At 42.6% G+C, this 15680-nt stretch overlaps 1 protein-coding gene across 6 annotated transcripts in view; it reads left to right on the top strand.

Moving 5' to 3' along the window:
• LOC126253322 (alanine--glyoxylate aminotransferase 2, mitochondrial-like) overlaps positions 1–15680 on the top strand; it is a 155952-nt gene that overhangs the window by 15523 nt on the left and 124749 nt on the right. The window contains exon 1 of one of the 6 annotated variants that reach the window (XM_049954580.1): positions 8134–8366. The exons of 3 other annotated variants lie outside the window; for them this stretch is intronic. In XM_049954580.1, the coding sequence (XP_049810537.1) occupies positions 8351–8366 (16 nt within the window). In that variant the 5' untranslated portion in view covers positions 8134–8350. Of the gene's footprint in view, positions 1–8133; positions 8367–8479; positions 8501–15680 lie in introns of those variants that run through there. 2 more of the 6 variants (XM_049954582.1, XM_049954581.1) reach the window with 2 other exon arrangements.

Below are 15680 nucleotides of genomic sequence, written 5' to 3'. Positions count from 1 at the left end.
TGTGGTTTTCATGAGCAATAAAAAGGGCGGAAATGATGTTTATGCTGATCTCTATTCTAGTTTTCTGTACAGGTTCCGGAACTCTCCTAACCGAAGTGATGCAAAATATTTTTTGATGTGTGCATTTAAGAATGATTTATTGCCGGATATCAGCAAGGAGAAAATCAGATGGAACGACACAGTTATGAAGAAGAGCATTTATTCAGTGGAACGTGTTACAGTTGCTCTCAGATTTTGGGAACGGGTCACTCGCTCAAATATTTAAATTTTACCACAGCCGCTTTCACATCGTCGCTGTCTCATATAATTCCCAAGACATGCAAAGTACTTTGGGATGCATGCGGCCAAAGCTCATGAAGGTAAATAATTATCAGTATTGAGTATTGTATTAACATTTTTTGTTTAAGAAATTGTTGAAAATTATATGGAAGAAAATTCAGACAGACGTCCAAATAAATTTTTTAGTCACATCACTGCTTAAAAGCAAGTAGAAAGCCTCGCCATTGTTAATTCTCTGTGGTCAAATAATTACGATATTGGTCGTTACATCCGTTAGGGGAAATCGAGCCTTGACCTGGAACAGAAGTGTGAGACCACTGCAGATGTAGAAGGAGACGAAGGAGATCAAAGGTGTTGAAGTATGGAACGGTGCTGGTAACAGTCTTTACACACAGTATTGTCACACTGTTTGGTGAAAGTTTTCAGCAACCCTTGGAACCTTTTGATGCACGTTAAATAAAAGAAAGTTGTAGTACCACAAAGTTGGTACATAGATGTAATCGAGAGACCTGCCACTACGTTTACGGTTAAAAACTTGTTTCAGTTACTCTCTAAATGAGCGTCGTAAGCTTTCTATCACTTTTCCTTTTCTTTAACAAAATTACGGTTGGCTCCGAGAACTGTTGGCTTCCCATACGCGATCAGTTTATCATAAGCTCCAGTCTTTAAATTCTAATTTATATAGTCTCTGGATCTCTCTTTCAACAAGTAGTGTTGCTCTTTGTACATATTTATAAATTCTGTCAAAATGACCTATGTCGAACAACAGGAATCCGCCACGATCGTGTCGCATACTCTAGCTTATTGATAGCAATCTGCAAAAGAGTACACCACTATCCCGTCGAGTATTGTAGGCATTTAGGCAACTGACAGAAGAATCACCGAGCGCGCACACACAACAGCACGCGTGACAAGGTGACGCGGCTGGCGTGTTCTTCTAAAATGCGCTAGCTGGCAAAGGTAGGGGTAGTGAGGGGCAGATTTCTAAAAATAATGATATATATTGTATCGATATTTACGAAAAATATCGATATTATCGAGACTAAAATATCTATATTTCGATGTAGCAGACGATATTTTTAATATTTACACGAATTTAATAAAAGTCGATCGAAGTCACAGAAATGATTAATAAACATTTAAAAATTGACAAATACCTTACTACATCTAATATTAACCAGTAAAACACACACAGAGTACCATAAAATCACTTATTTAAAAAACCAAATTAACGAAACAAATAATCATCACTGATAACCACTGATAGAACTCTCTGTTTAATATGTACCCCTGTCAGTATGTTTCTGTTATCTAGCACAACCAAGTTACTGTTTTGGACGAAACATAAGAGGCTTGCCACATTAAGTATTTTTGAGAAATTTGTGGCAAAACAGGTGTGTAATGACGACTAAACATTTCAGAAAACAGAGTCAATTATCCATTAAATACTAGTGCAGTAATTTGTGAGATTTTTGTGCCGAGAGTACGTTATTTTTACAGTGCGTCTATTTTTTCTTGATCCTGGCAGTCAGGGGATAAGCGAAGCGCACATTCTGCCTCATAGTTGGGAGCAGAGAGTGGATGAGTTCTACCATCTCGTACAGTGTAGTCACGAAATGTGTGCATTTTGCACGTTGTACCTATCATTGGGAGTGGTAGAAATGACAAACAGGAGTAACAAGATTTCATGAATACGCAGTATAGTTGCATTTATATTCAAATCTGGTGCTCATTTGTTGTACTGAACATGAAGCAGAATTGAGCCCATTGTAAGACATTTACTGACAGACTGCAAAGATTGGTAGCAGTTCGAATGGGTAAGAAACCTGCTAGTGAGAACTATAGTGCATGTGCATCAAGAGAAGACAGGCAATAAAAATATTGCTTCCGATATTCAGAATCAAATATCCATTAATCGTAATACCAGAAGTGTAAATATTGCCTTTATGTATCGTTACTATTTTGAAGAAATATAGATATTTTGATATGTCGATATTTTTTGCCCATCCCTAGGTACGGGGCACATCTGACCGCACATCTACATGCTTACCTGAGACTGCATTCAGACTGGCATTCTTGCGCTCGGATCTCTATGGTTTGTCTTAAAACACGCTATTAGGAGTGTCCGTGTAAAGACCCCTAAACAGAGAATACTGCATAATAGGTGTAAAACAAAGCGTAGGGCTATAGATAGAAAGACGCTGGATGAAACGCGTTTGGCTGTCAAAAGAGCAATGCGTGAAGCTTTCAGTGACTACCGTAGCAGAATATTGTCAAATGGTCTTGCAGAAATTGCGTGGACGTCCGTTTCGGTCATACGAGGAAGTGCAAGAAGAATGGATGCGGTTGTGGATCCCGTTCTACGAAACAGGAATTGATCATCTCGTCTCCTAGCGGAATAAATGTCATGGGGCATGTGGTGGTTACTTTTGAGTAGAACCATTCCGTCGTTCATTTGTGGGGGTGTTCGGTTTTCATTTGGCTGTCCCTTATATTAGCATTATCTGCCAGGTTGACATCATGGACAGCAAGCACTTCCTGTGGCATACTCGAAATTAACTTCCCCTCCGCCAGTCGCTCTCCATGCAAGGTAACATGCATAGCGCTCCCTCGAAGAACGACACAGTTCGTCACGCTTCTGTTTACTAACCTCGAGAACGCTACAGAGACGCTCGTCAATCTACAGTCGCAGATGCCATCAGACCACCGCCGTGGTCTGCGGTGACGTTCGCTGTTGACATTGCAAGACCTTACGTTCCAAGGCGAGTCCAGCCACATATTACTTCCTCACACGTACGGCTAACGAAACGACCACGAGGAGAAAAAGAGAGCTCTTTACTCACACGAAGTGTTAACTGCAATTGACAAGGGATTTCAAATTGATTCCGTATTTCTAGATGGATTTTGAAACTGTATAACAGAAGCCACTTGTAGTGAAACTGCGTGCTTATGGAATATCATCTCAGATATGTGACTGGATTCGTGATTCCCTATCAGAGAGGTCACGGCTGGTAGTAACTGACGGAAAGTCATCGACTAAAACAGAAGTGTTTTCTGGCGTCCCCCAAGGTAGGCCTCCTGCTGTTCCTTACTGATATAAACCTTTTGGGAGACAATCTGAGCAGCCGCCTTCGGTTGTTTGCAGATGATTCTTGGGTTTATCGTCTTGTAAAGTCACAGGGGCCGGTGGCGACACCATCAACGTGCTGATGTTGAGGAAAGTTTCCAACCGATTTCTCATACACAAACAGCAGTTGACCGGCGTTGCCTGGTGAAACGTTGTTGTGATGCCTCGTGTAAGGAACAGAAATGCGTACCATCACGTTTCCGACTTTGATAAAGGTCGGATTGTAGCCTGTCCCAATTGCGGTTTATCGTATCACGACATTGCTGCTTGCGTTGGTCGAGATCCAATGATTGTTAGCAGAATATGGAATCGGTGGGTTCAGGTGGGTAATACGGAACGCCGCGCTGGATCCCAACGGTCTCGTTTCACTAGCAGTCGAGATGACAGGCATCTTATCCGCATGGCTGTAACGGATCGTGCAGCCACGTCTCGATCCCTGAGTCAACAGATGGGGACGTTTGCAAGACAACAACCATCTGCACGAACAGATCGACGACGTTTGCAGCAGCATGGACTATCAGCTCGGAGACCATGGCTGTGGTTACCCTTGACGCTGTATCACAGACAGGAGCGCCTGCGATGGTGTACTCAACGACGAACCTGGGTGCACGAATAGCAAAACGTCATTTTGTCGGATGAAAAAATGTTCAAATGTGTGTGAAATCTTATGGGACTTAACTGCTAAGGTCATCAGTCCCTAAACTTACACACTACTTCACCTAAAGGACAAACACACACAGCCATACCCGAGGGAGGACTCGAACCTCCGCCGGGATTTTGTCGGATGAGTCCAGGTTCTGTTTACAGCATCTTGATGGTCGCATCCATGTTTGGCGACATCGCGGTGAACGCACATTGGAAGCGTGTATTCGTCATCGCCATACTCGCGTATCACCCGGCGTGATGGTATGGGGTGCCATTGGTTACACGTCTCAGTCACCTTTTGTTCGCATTGACGGCACTTTGAACAGTGGACGTTACATATCAGATCTGTTACGACCCGTGGCTGTATCCTTGATTCGATCCCTGTGAAACCCTACATTTCAGTAGGATAATGCACGACCGCATGTTGCAGGTCCTGTACGGACCTTTCTGGATACAGAAAATGTTCGACTGCTGCCCTGGCCAGCACATTCTCCAGATCTCTCACCAATTGAAAACGTCTGGTCGATGGTGGCCGAGCAACTGGCTCGTCACAATACGCCAGTCACTAACTACTCTTGATGAACTGTGGTATCGTGTTGGAGCTGCATGGGCAGCTGTACCTGCACACGCCATCCAAGCTCTGTTTGACTCAATGCCCTGGCGTATCAAGGCCGTTCTTACGGCCAGAGGTGGTTGTGCTGGGAACTGATTTCTCAGGATCTATGCACCCAAATTGCGTGAAAATGTAATCACATGTCAGTTCTAGTATAATATATTCGTCCAACGAATACCCGTTTATCATCTGCATTTTTTCTTGGTGTAGCAATTTTAATTTTCCAGTAGTGTACATGTCCTGTCTATATGAGCGGCCTATCTCTAGTCGTTCAAGGTGTTCTCTTTTTTGCTGAACATGAGTGTGTAGAGGCGGAGCAGAGACGGTTAGTGTATCATTCTAGGGACGATACAGGTCGAAAACGGAGACAGCCACTGGCACAGGCGACTTTGACAAAAAATGGTTCAAATGGCTCTGAGTACTATGGGACTTAACATCTGTGGTCATCAGTCCCCTAGAACTTAGAACTATTTAAGCCTAACTAACCTAAGGACATCACACACATCCATGCCCGAGGCAGGATTCGAACCTGCGACCGTAGCGGTCACGCAGTTCCAGACTGAAGCGCCTAGAACCGCACAGCCACACCGGCCGGCGACTTTGACAAAGCGCAGGTTGTTATGGCCTGGCGCCAGGAAACTAACGTCTCGGAATCGGCGAAGAGCTGTCGTGTTGGCGTGCTACTGTTGTCAGCATTATGTAAAATGACGATGAAACCACCAGCAGGCGACGAGGTGTTGGACGTTCGCGCCTCATCGCGGAAAGCAGATCTGTGGCAGATCTGATGACGGAGAACAATGGCCGTGCAGGCACTAGTTTTTCTGTGCACGCCGTTCAACGCGTATTGTTGAACGTGGAGATTCGCTGCAGACGACTCCTAGGTCCCTACCCAACGATATCATCAATTGCAAGAGCACTGAGGCTGGACTCTGCAGCAATGGAAACGTGTTGCCTGATCGAATGAATCACGTTTCCTGTTACACCAGGTCGATGGTAGTGTCCGGTTACGCCGTCTTCAAGGCGAACAACTGCCCAAAACATGCACCGGGTCTTGGATGCAGGCCGGTGAGGGTAGCATTATGTCATGGAGGACATTCATCTAGTCCGCCATGGGATCTGTGGTAGTAATCGAAGGCACCAGATACCTGTGGACTTCGTGAACTTTATTGCGGACCGTCTGCACCCCTTCATGTTAGACGACAAAACTGTATGACTGTGATTACAATTCTGCACACAAAATGTGCTATAGCTTAAAAGATATTAAAAACAAAATGTGACTTTTCTTTTTTTTTTTAAAAAAAAAAAAAAGAGAACAAAGCTCTGGCATTGCTTACCTTTGTAATACTGTGAAACAAAATTGTAAAATAACATGCAAAGTTAATCTGATCCATACAATGTATAGTCCGTTCACGAACAGAAGAAATACTGTGAAGCAAAATTGTAATATAACATGCAAAACTAATCTGATCCATGAAATGTACACGTATAGTCTGTTTACGAGGAGAAGAACGAAGGCTCCCTAGTTCTGAATCGGCAAAAGTCGGTCGGCTTCGGCCCGCCCATGTTTTTTTGGTTGGCCGCTGCCAACTTCAGCGATCTAATAAAGAACTTTGCGTATGTAGCCACTGCGAAGTGATTGTTGTGCCGTGTTCTGTTGCTTCGCACTTTAATACGTATCTGTTAATGAGTGAGACTGATGACCATAGATGTTAAGTCCCATAGTGCTCAGAGCCATTTTGTTAATGGGTGACAAAGCGGTTCCTGGCCCATCGCGGACAGCGTTAGATAGCCTACACTTTCAGCTCCTCGGTGAAGCGCAAGCGGTAGTTCTTTAGGGAGTGAAGCAAGAATATAATAATGCTGCTGAATGTTGCGAGCAGGAGAGCAAGAATAAAGTGTTGCTCCACCCTCCCTCAGAGTCGATGAGACTAACAGTGACGTGCACACAGAAGCAAGCTTCAGCACTGTGAGAAAAATTAGGAAATTTTGCGGAGTTAATACTGGGAAATCACCGGAAGCTTCTGGCAAAATGGATATAAAGTTCAATTTAAATTCAAGTAACCTTCCATTAGGAATGTGGCTTCACTCAACGACTGTGATATGTCTTTCAAATGATAGAGCACAGCAGTCAGTCGTCCTTTTCTTTCAGGTTTTATTCGGCAAATCTAGATTTTGGCCAGTGCTTAGCCATTACCAATGCACTGTTTCGTGTTATGAGTGCATGTCCAAGTACGTCAGTCCCTTGCTGTGTGACAGAAGCCCTTGGTTTAACTGTCCACACATGTGCGAGGGAACGGCCGTTGTCCATCGCGTTCTCATACGATGACAGTTACTTATGGACATACCCTAGATCAAGAAAAATATCATATCACAGGAGAGACTGGTCTTTTTCAAAACATAGAAAAAGGAAAGCCTCAAAATAAGTAAAAAACATTACGTACTTCGACTATCGAATAATTTGCAGTATTACAAACGCAAAATTAGAAAAGTTTTGGACATGTGTCGTGTCGTTTCATTAGCTCCGATATTTCCGTTATAAATGATTAACTTCAGTTGTCAAAATAAGTCACGTAATCGGAACTCGTCGATAAGCGGTCAGGAGTATGAGAGAATCACGTATTTTTGTCCTAGTCAAGGTTCTAGTGAAGAAGACTTGCCCGTTACCTTCCTCCGATCTGTTACGAAATGTCTTGTGTGTATTACAACTGTTGTATCTCGAAAAAGTTAAGAATGCAGCAAATTACCTGTCTGAGTAATCCAAGTGTTAATGCAGTTGCGGTGTGCATATATAAAACATGCACATAAACTTATGAATGGTGGGTTTCATGTGGTTCCCAAGTTGTGCAGCGACCTTAAACCATAAAATTACCAAATAAGCAGCGACCAGTCGCAAAATCATGTTTTATTTATTTACTTTTGCAAATCGACTTCAGCTGATTAACAGCCTCATCGGTGTTTTCAACGAACATGATTTTGGGATTGGTTGCTGCTTATTTGGTAATTTTATGCACATAAACATCAAATTGTTAACTATCGTAGCGTTACATACTTCGCTGTATTACTGATTTAAGTATTTGCGACATTAAAATAAACTATCCATTATCTTTCCGTTTACTGGTGTATCACGTCCTAATTTTACAAATACAAAGTAAACATGTAATTACTACACTTTTTTCCCCCAGTCAGCTTCATAAAATGACTCATAACCACTTATAATAAATCAAAGACGATGTTTCGATAGATTTCCTGTTTACCTGTGGTACTCTAGATGGTGGTCTGTGAATATTAATTGGGTTGCTTTGTGGCAAAAATGGGAATCCCTTAATTGTGATCGTGCAGTCTTCGATGTTTCACGAAACCTTCAAGACTCGACGCATGCTGAGGTCACGGCAATTTGTAGTTCAGCAGGAATATCGAGAGCGTTCCGGAAATGGCGCGTGCGCCACGGCTGGCGCCCCAGTTTGATTGACACCCAGTTGTTTTATTTGACAATCGTCTGGCGGTCAGAGTTCAGGCGTAAGTCTCCCTTCCCCTCCCTTGGCGGGTCGTCTGGTGATTGATGTTAATGCGCGCCTAGCCTGCTGAGACCGGACGTCATTGTTCGCGAGGCAGATGAACCACTGGATCGCTTACGAGTCACAGTCATACGGATTGTCGTCGTTGGCACACAACTTCACTACGCAGACATGAGGAAATTGACAGGTGCGCCGTAAATGTGTTAACTAAAAAAAAGTACACAGTAATTCAGGGTAGACAACAGAGAGAGTTAAAATTCAATTTGTTGTCAGCCCATCGTTGTAGCGTTTTTCACTCTCGGACATTTTTGACATTAAAAAGTTAGTAATGCAACAAAACAAATTGTTTCACATGTAATAAGGATATAGATAACTCTACTTAAAAACTCTAGTATCTACTAGCTTTCTTATCTAATTAATGAAAATGCGAAGGTACCGGTAGTTAGAAAATGCTGAAACTGAAAAGACCACTGGACCTCTAGAACTTCTATTTATGTAAATTAGATTGAAAGGTATTTGATTTCGACGAGTAGCGTATGTTCCCGTACTGCGAAAGAACTATTTGCTTTTGTCATTACCGTTATACGAAATATTTTACTTTCAAATTTATTTATGTCTGAATAGCTTGCAGTCACATTTCCATATTAGTTGTGCAAAACAGCATGAAAATTGATTCGTTCAGTATTATCTCACAGTGTTGCACAACTAATCCACGTATGTATAATTAACTACAGATTTCTGTCAAAATATCGATTATCGCAAAAAATTCACGTACATTGAACTGCGTCTGAAGTTGACAAATAATAATTGCTGACATTGGGGCCCATATCCTGCGTGCATCATATTATTAAATGATACCATGTTTTTACTTTATGTTTGTTCGTTAGATGAAAACCTATACATCTAACACATCTAGATTGTTTCAGCCTCTATGCCAATTGTGAAGTAATCCTAAAGATGCTTACTGATACATGTTTTCATTACCATATCATGTAAAAAAAATTACTGATTGCTCAACTGATGCAATAGACATTGTACGGATGTTGTCAAATGTTTGCACAATATTTCTCATTAAATTATACATTCCACTTAAACTATTTATTGTTCCTATATTTATGTGTACTTTTCTAATGTCATAAATTGTTAGATAGTACAATGGTCATGAACATTAAGTTAACATCTGTAGTTATTTTAAATATTTATAGTGTAATAACTGCTATTTAGTTGTTTTTTTATGCTTTGGCTAAAGGTGTGGGGATCATTTGCATCTTTTATTTCTTGTGGCAGTCTATTATAAAATTTTATTCCATGGTATTATACACTGTTTTGAGTTTTTTACTTGTTTCTTCGGTTTAGATGTAAACACTGTCTGAATTTGGTTCTGTGGTCACAGATTGTGCTGTTTGTGGTGTACAGTTTAAGACTTTTTCTTATATATATTTTACACACACACACACACACACACACACACACACACACACACCAATATTATACAAGCTGTGTGTCATTAAAAATGTTAGAGTTCTACTTTGAATTTATGAACTTACTTCATTTTCTCAATGTTGAAAATTCCATACGAGATTTCAAAAAGCACACACATTCAAAGCAAACTGTTAATATAATTATGCATAGGGCCTAATAGATACACTACAATGATGCATAGATTGCTGCTCACCACACATACGAATTTTTTTTGTGGTGGTGGTGGTAGTAGTACCTCTGTGCCCACAGACAACAACAATTAGTGTGTGTGTGTGTGTGTGTGTGTGTGTGTGTGAATATATATCTGTGTGTATAATATTTGTTTGTTTGTGTGTGTGTGTGTGTGTGTGTGTGTGTGTGTGTGTGTGTGTGTGTGTGTGTGGTGGGGGGGGGGAGGGTGTGTAAGGGGAGTGGGGGTACTGGCATACTTCTGATTGATTTACGGACTTACTCCAGTATTGTAATAATATCCAATAGTCTAGTTGTAAATGTGCCTGACTGCTGCTCAGTGCCTCTATGTAGTGAGTAGCAATCTGTCCAATTCACAACATTTAGTTTTATAATTCAGAATTTCTGTATGTTTTTCCCATCTCCAGTGGTCATCCAACAGTGTGCTTAAAAATTTTGTGTATGGGACTTGCGCAGTAAAGCACATTCAGTTTCATGCTGCTTTCAACTTTACTTTTGTTATTACTAAAGCTCATTCATACTGTTTTTTCTTTATTTATGACCAAAGTCACGTTCTTATACCATTTTCCTGCATTATTTATTGTCTTAGAGACTTTTGCTGTAAATCTTTTCTGGAAACGCCTGTTTCGTTGGCGAACTAACTGCAGGAATAAGAGGGATCTAATATGGAAACCTGGGCACTTACCCCTGGTTAATTTTTATTTTTACTGTAATCTTAAAGATATTCCTTCCCTTCATGGCAATTTGCATCCTACATTGTCTGCCAGAGAGATAGAACTTGAACCAAATGTAGGCCAGTCCCCAGACCCTATGACAGTGTAGTTCCATAAGCACCAAGTCGCAACTGATTAGACAACTTCAATAAATCTATGAATATCTCACAACTTAATTCATTCGTATCTGAAGAAGTTGGGACCATTCTCATGAATTTGGAGACTGCTGTTCCTGATGATCTGTTCTTCTTAAATCCATTCTGAGTATTAGTCAATATTTTATTATTATTTAGAAAATAAGCTAGTCTTTCATACATTAGGCCTACTACATCTATATTCTGCAAACCACTGTTAGGTGCATGGCAGAGGGTATGTCCCATTCTACCAGTTATTATTGTTTCCCCATGTTCCACTTATGTATGTCCGCGGTAGCGTTCTCGCTTCCCACGCCCGGGTTCCCGGGTTCGATTCCCGGCGGGGTCAGGGATTTTCTCTGCCTCGTGATGACTGGGTGTTGTGTGCTGTCCTTAGGTTAGTTAGATTTAAGTAGTTCTAAGTTCTAGGGGACTGATGACCATAGATGTTAAGTCCCATAGTGCTCAGAGCCATTTGAACCATTTTGAACCACTTATGTATGGAGTGCAGGAAGAGAGATTGCATGAATGCATCTATGCTCGCAATAATGATTCAAATCTTACCCTTATGATCTATACATTAGTGATATGGAGAGGTTGTAGTATATTGGTAGAGTAATCATTTAAAGTTGATTCTTGAAACTTTGTTAACAGACGTTTTCAGGATAGTTTACATCTATCTTAGAGTCTTCCAGTTCATTTTCTTCAGTATCTCTGTGACACTCTCCCATGGGTTAAACAAACCTGTTACCATTCATGGTGCCCTTCTCTGTGTATGTTCAATATGCCCTGTTAGTCCCACCTGATATGGGTCCCATTCACTTCAACAATATTCTAGAACCAGTCACACAAGTGATTTGTAAGTGATCTCCTGTTTTCTACCAATAAGCCAGTCTACAACCTGCTTTACACATGAATTGAACCTTTGTGGTCATTCCACTTCATATCGCTACAAAGTGTTACACCCAGGTGTATGTATAAATTGGCCAATTCCAACACTGACTCATTGATATTGTAGTCATAGGATACTAAGTTTTTTTGTTTTGTGATGTGCAAAATTTTATATTTCTGAATGTTTAAAGCAAGTTGCCAATCTCTGCACCACTTCAACATCTTATCAAGGTCTGACTGAATATTTACGTAGCTTCTTTCAGACAGAACTTCATTATACATTACTGCATCATCTGCAAAAGCCTGATTTTACTATTAATATTGTCTGCAAGGTCATTAATGTACAATATGAACAGCAAGGGTCCCAACACACTTTCCTGGGGCACACTCGAAGATACTTCTACACCTGAGGATCTCTCTCCATCCAAGATAACTTGCAGCATGCTCCCTGCCAAAACGTCCTCAATCCAGTCACAAATTTCACTCAATACCTCATATGATTGAGCTTTTGACAATAAGCGTAGGTGGGGTACTGAGTCAAAAGCTTTTTGGAAATCAAGAAATACAGGATCTAACTGATTGCCTTGATCCGAAGCTTTCTGTGTGTCAACTGAGAAAAGTGCAAGTTGGGTTTCACATGATCGATGTTTTCAAAATCCATACTGGTTGGCATTGATGAGGTCATTCTTTTCAAGATACCTCTTTTGATTATCTTAGAAAAACCTTTCAATTGTGATGGTGGTCCATTCACTAATGAGTACATGCATCAGTGTTAATTTTATTTTCTATTTTGTTTTGTCTATCTGTAGGATCATTTAATATTAGCACATAGGCAAAAGTCAACTGATTGGACTAGATGTATATTTCATGCAACAAATGCAGCCTGAAAAAGGTGATTTAATTTAGCAATTACAGTAATAGCAATCCTGGGAGCGGAAAGTCTTACCTTGGGGGGAATAAGGGACAGGTATACACTCGCGCGCACACACACACACACACACACACACACACACACACACACACTCACACACACACACACACATATCCATCCACACATATACAGACACAAGCAGACATATGTAAAGGCAAAGAGTTTGGCTCTTTGCCTTTACATAAGTCTGCTTGTGTCTGTATATGTGTGGATGGATATGTGTGTGTGTGTGTGTGTGTGTGTGTGTGTGTGTGTGTGTGTGTGTGTGCGTGAGTGTATACCTGTCCCTTTTTCCCCCTAAGGTAAGTCTTTCCGCTCCCGGGATTGGAATGACTCCTAACCCTCTCCCTTAAAACCCACCTCCTTTCATCTTTCCCTCTCCTTCCCTCTTTCCTGATGAAGCAACCGTGGGTTGGGAAAGCTTGATATTTGTGTGTGTGTTTTTTATTGTGTCTATCTACCAGTGCTTTCCCGTTTGGTAAGTCACAGCATTTTTTAATATATTTTTCTCATGTGGAATGTTTCTCTCTCTCTCTCTCTCTCTCTCTCTCTCTCTCTCTCATATATAAACAAAGATGATGTGACTTACCAAACGAAAGCACTGGCACGTCGATAGACACACAAACAAACACAAATATACACACAAAATTCAAGCTTTCGCAACAAACTGTTGCCTCATCAGGAAAGAGGGAAGGAGAGGGAAATACGAAAGGATGTCGGTTTTAAGGGAGAGGGTAAGGAGTCATTCCAATCCCGGGAGCGGAAAGACTTACCTTAGGGGGAAAGAAGGACGGGTATACACTCGCACACACACACATATCCATCCACACATATACAGACACAAGCAGACATTTAGTCTTTAAATATGTCTACTTGTGTCTGTATATGTGTGGATGGATATGTGTGTGTGTGCGAGTGTATACCCGTCCTTTTTTCCCCCTAAGGTAAGTCTTTCCGCTCCCGGGATTGGAATGACTCCTTACCCTCTCCCTTAAAACCGACGTCCTTTCGTATTTTCCTCTCCTTCCCTCTTTCCTGATGAGGCAACAGTTTGTTGCGAAAGCTTGAATTTTGTGCGTATATTTGTGTTTGTTTGTGTGTCTATCGACGTGCCAGTGCTTTCGTTTGGTAAGTCACATCATCTTTGTTTTTAGATATATTTTTCCCATGTGGAATGTTTCCCTCTATTAATATATATACACTCCTGGAAATGGAAAAAAGAACACATTGACACCGGTGTGTCAGACCCACCATACTTGCTCCGGACACTGCGAGAGGGCTGTACAAGCAATGATCACACGCACGGCACAGCGGACACACCAGGAACCGCGGTGTTGGCCGTCGAATGGCGATAGCTGCGCAGCATTTGTGCACCGCCGCCGTCAGTGTCAGCCAGTTTGCCGTGGCATACGGAGCTCCATCGCAGTCTTTAACACTGGTAGCATGCCGCGACAGCGTGGACGTGAACCGTATGTGCAGTTGACGGACTTTGAGCGAGGGCGTATAGTGGGCATGCGGGAGGCCGGGTGGACGTACCGCCGAATTGCTCAACACGTGGGGCGTGAGGTCTCCACAGTACATCGATGTTGTCGCCAGTGGTCGGCGGAAGGTGCACGTGCCCGTCGACCTGGGACCGGACCGCAGCGACGCACGGATGCACGCCAAGACCGTAGGATCCTACGCAGTGCCGTAGGGGACCGCACTGCCACTTCCCAACAAATTAGGGACACTGTTGCTCCTGGGGTATCGGCGAGGACCATTCGCAACCGTCTCCATGAAGCTGGGCTACGGTCCCGCACACCGTTAGGCCGTCTTCCGCTCACGCCCCAACATCGTGCAGCCCGTCTCCAGTGGTGTCGCGACAGGCGTGAATGGAGGGACGAATGGAGACGTGTCGTCTTCAGCGATGAGAGTCGCTTCTGCCTTGGTGCCAATGATGGTCGTATGCGTGTTTGGCGCCGTGCAGGTGAGCGCCACAATCAGGACTGCATACGACCGAGGCACACAGGGCCAACACCCGGCATCATGGTGTGGGGAGCGATCTCCTACACTGGCCGTACACCACTGGTGATCGTCGAGGGGACACTGAATAGTGCACGGTACATCCAAACCGTCATCGAACCCATCGTTCTACCATTCCTAGACCGGCAAGGGAACTTGCTGTTCCAACAGGACAATGCACGTCCGCATGTATCCCGTGCCACCCAACGTGCTCTAGAAGGTGTAAGTCAACTACCCTGGCCAGCAAGATCTCCGGATCTGTCCCCTATTGAGCATGTTTGGGACTGGATGAAGCGTCGTCTCACGCGGTCTGCACGTCCAGCACGAACGCTGGTCCAACTGAGGCGCCAGGTGGAAATGGCATGGCAAGCCGTTCCATAGGACTACATCCAGCATCTCTACGATCGTCTCCATGGGAGAATAGCAGCCTGCATTGCTGCGAAAGGTGGATATACACTGTACTAGTGCCGACATTGTGCATGCTCTGTTGCCTGTGTCTATGTGCCTGTGGTTCTGTCAGTGTGATCATGTGATGAATCTGACCCCAGGAATGTGTCAATAAAGTTTCCCCTTCCTGGGACAATGAATTCACGGTGTTCTTATTTCAATTTCCAGGAGTATGTATGTATATATATATATATATATATATATATATATATATATATATATATATATATAGAGAGAGAGAGAGAGAGAGAGAGAGAGAGAGGGAAACATTCCACATGGGAAAATATATCTAAAAACACAGATGATGTGACTTACCGAACGAAAGTGCTGGCAGGTCGATAGACACACAAACATACACACGAAATTCAAGCTTTCGCAACAAACTGTTGCCTCATCAGGAAAGAGGGAAGGAAAGGGAAAGACGAAAGGATGTGGGTTTTAAGGGAGAGGGTAAGGAGTCATTCCAATCCCGGGAGAGGAAAGACTTACCTTAGGGGGAAAAAAGGACAGGTATACACTCGCAAACACACACATATGCATCCGCACATACACAGACAGAAGCAGACATTTGTAAAGGCAAAGAGTTTGGGGAGAGATGTCAGTCTAGGTGGAAGTACAGAGGCAAAGATGTTGTTGAAAGACAGGTGAGGTATGAGCGGCGGCAAATTGAAATTAGCAGAGATTGAGGCCTGGCGGATAACGAGAAGAGAGGA

The sequence above is a fragment of the Schistocerca nitens genome, chromosome 4, assembly GCF_023898315.1.
Source record: "Schistocerca nitens isolate TAMUIC-IGC-003100 chromosome 4, iqSchNite1.1, whole genome shotgun sequence".
Taxonomy (NCBI): domain Eukaryota; kingdom Metazoa; phylum Arthropoda; class Insecta; order Orthoptera; family Acrididae; genus Schistocerca; species Schistocerca nitens.
This window is presented reverse-complemented; position numbering and strand designations above follow the sequence as displayed.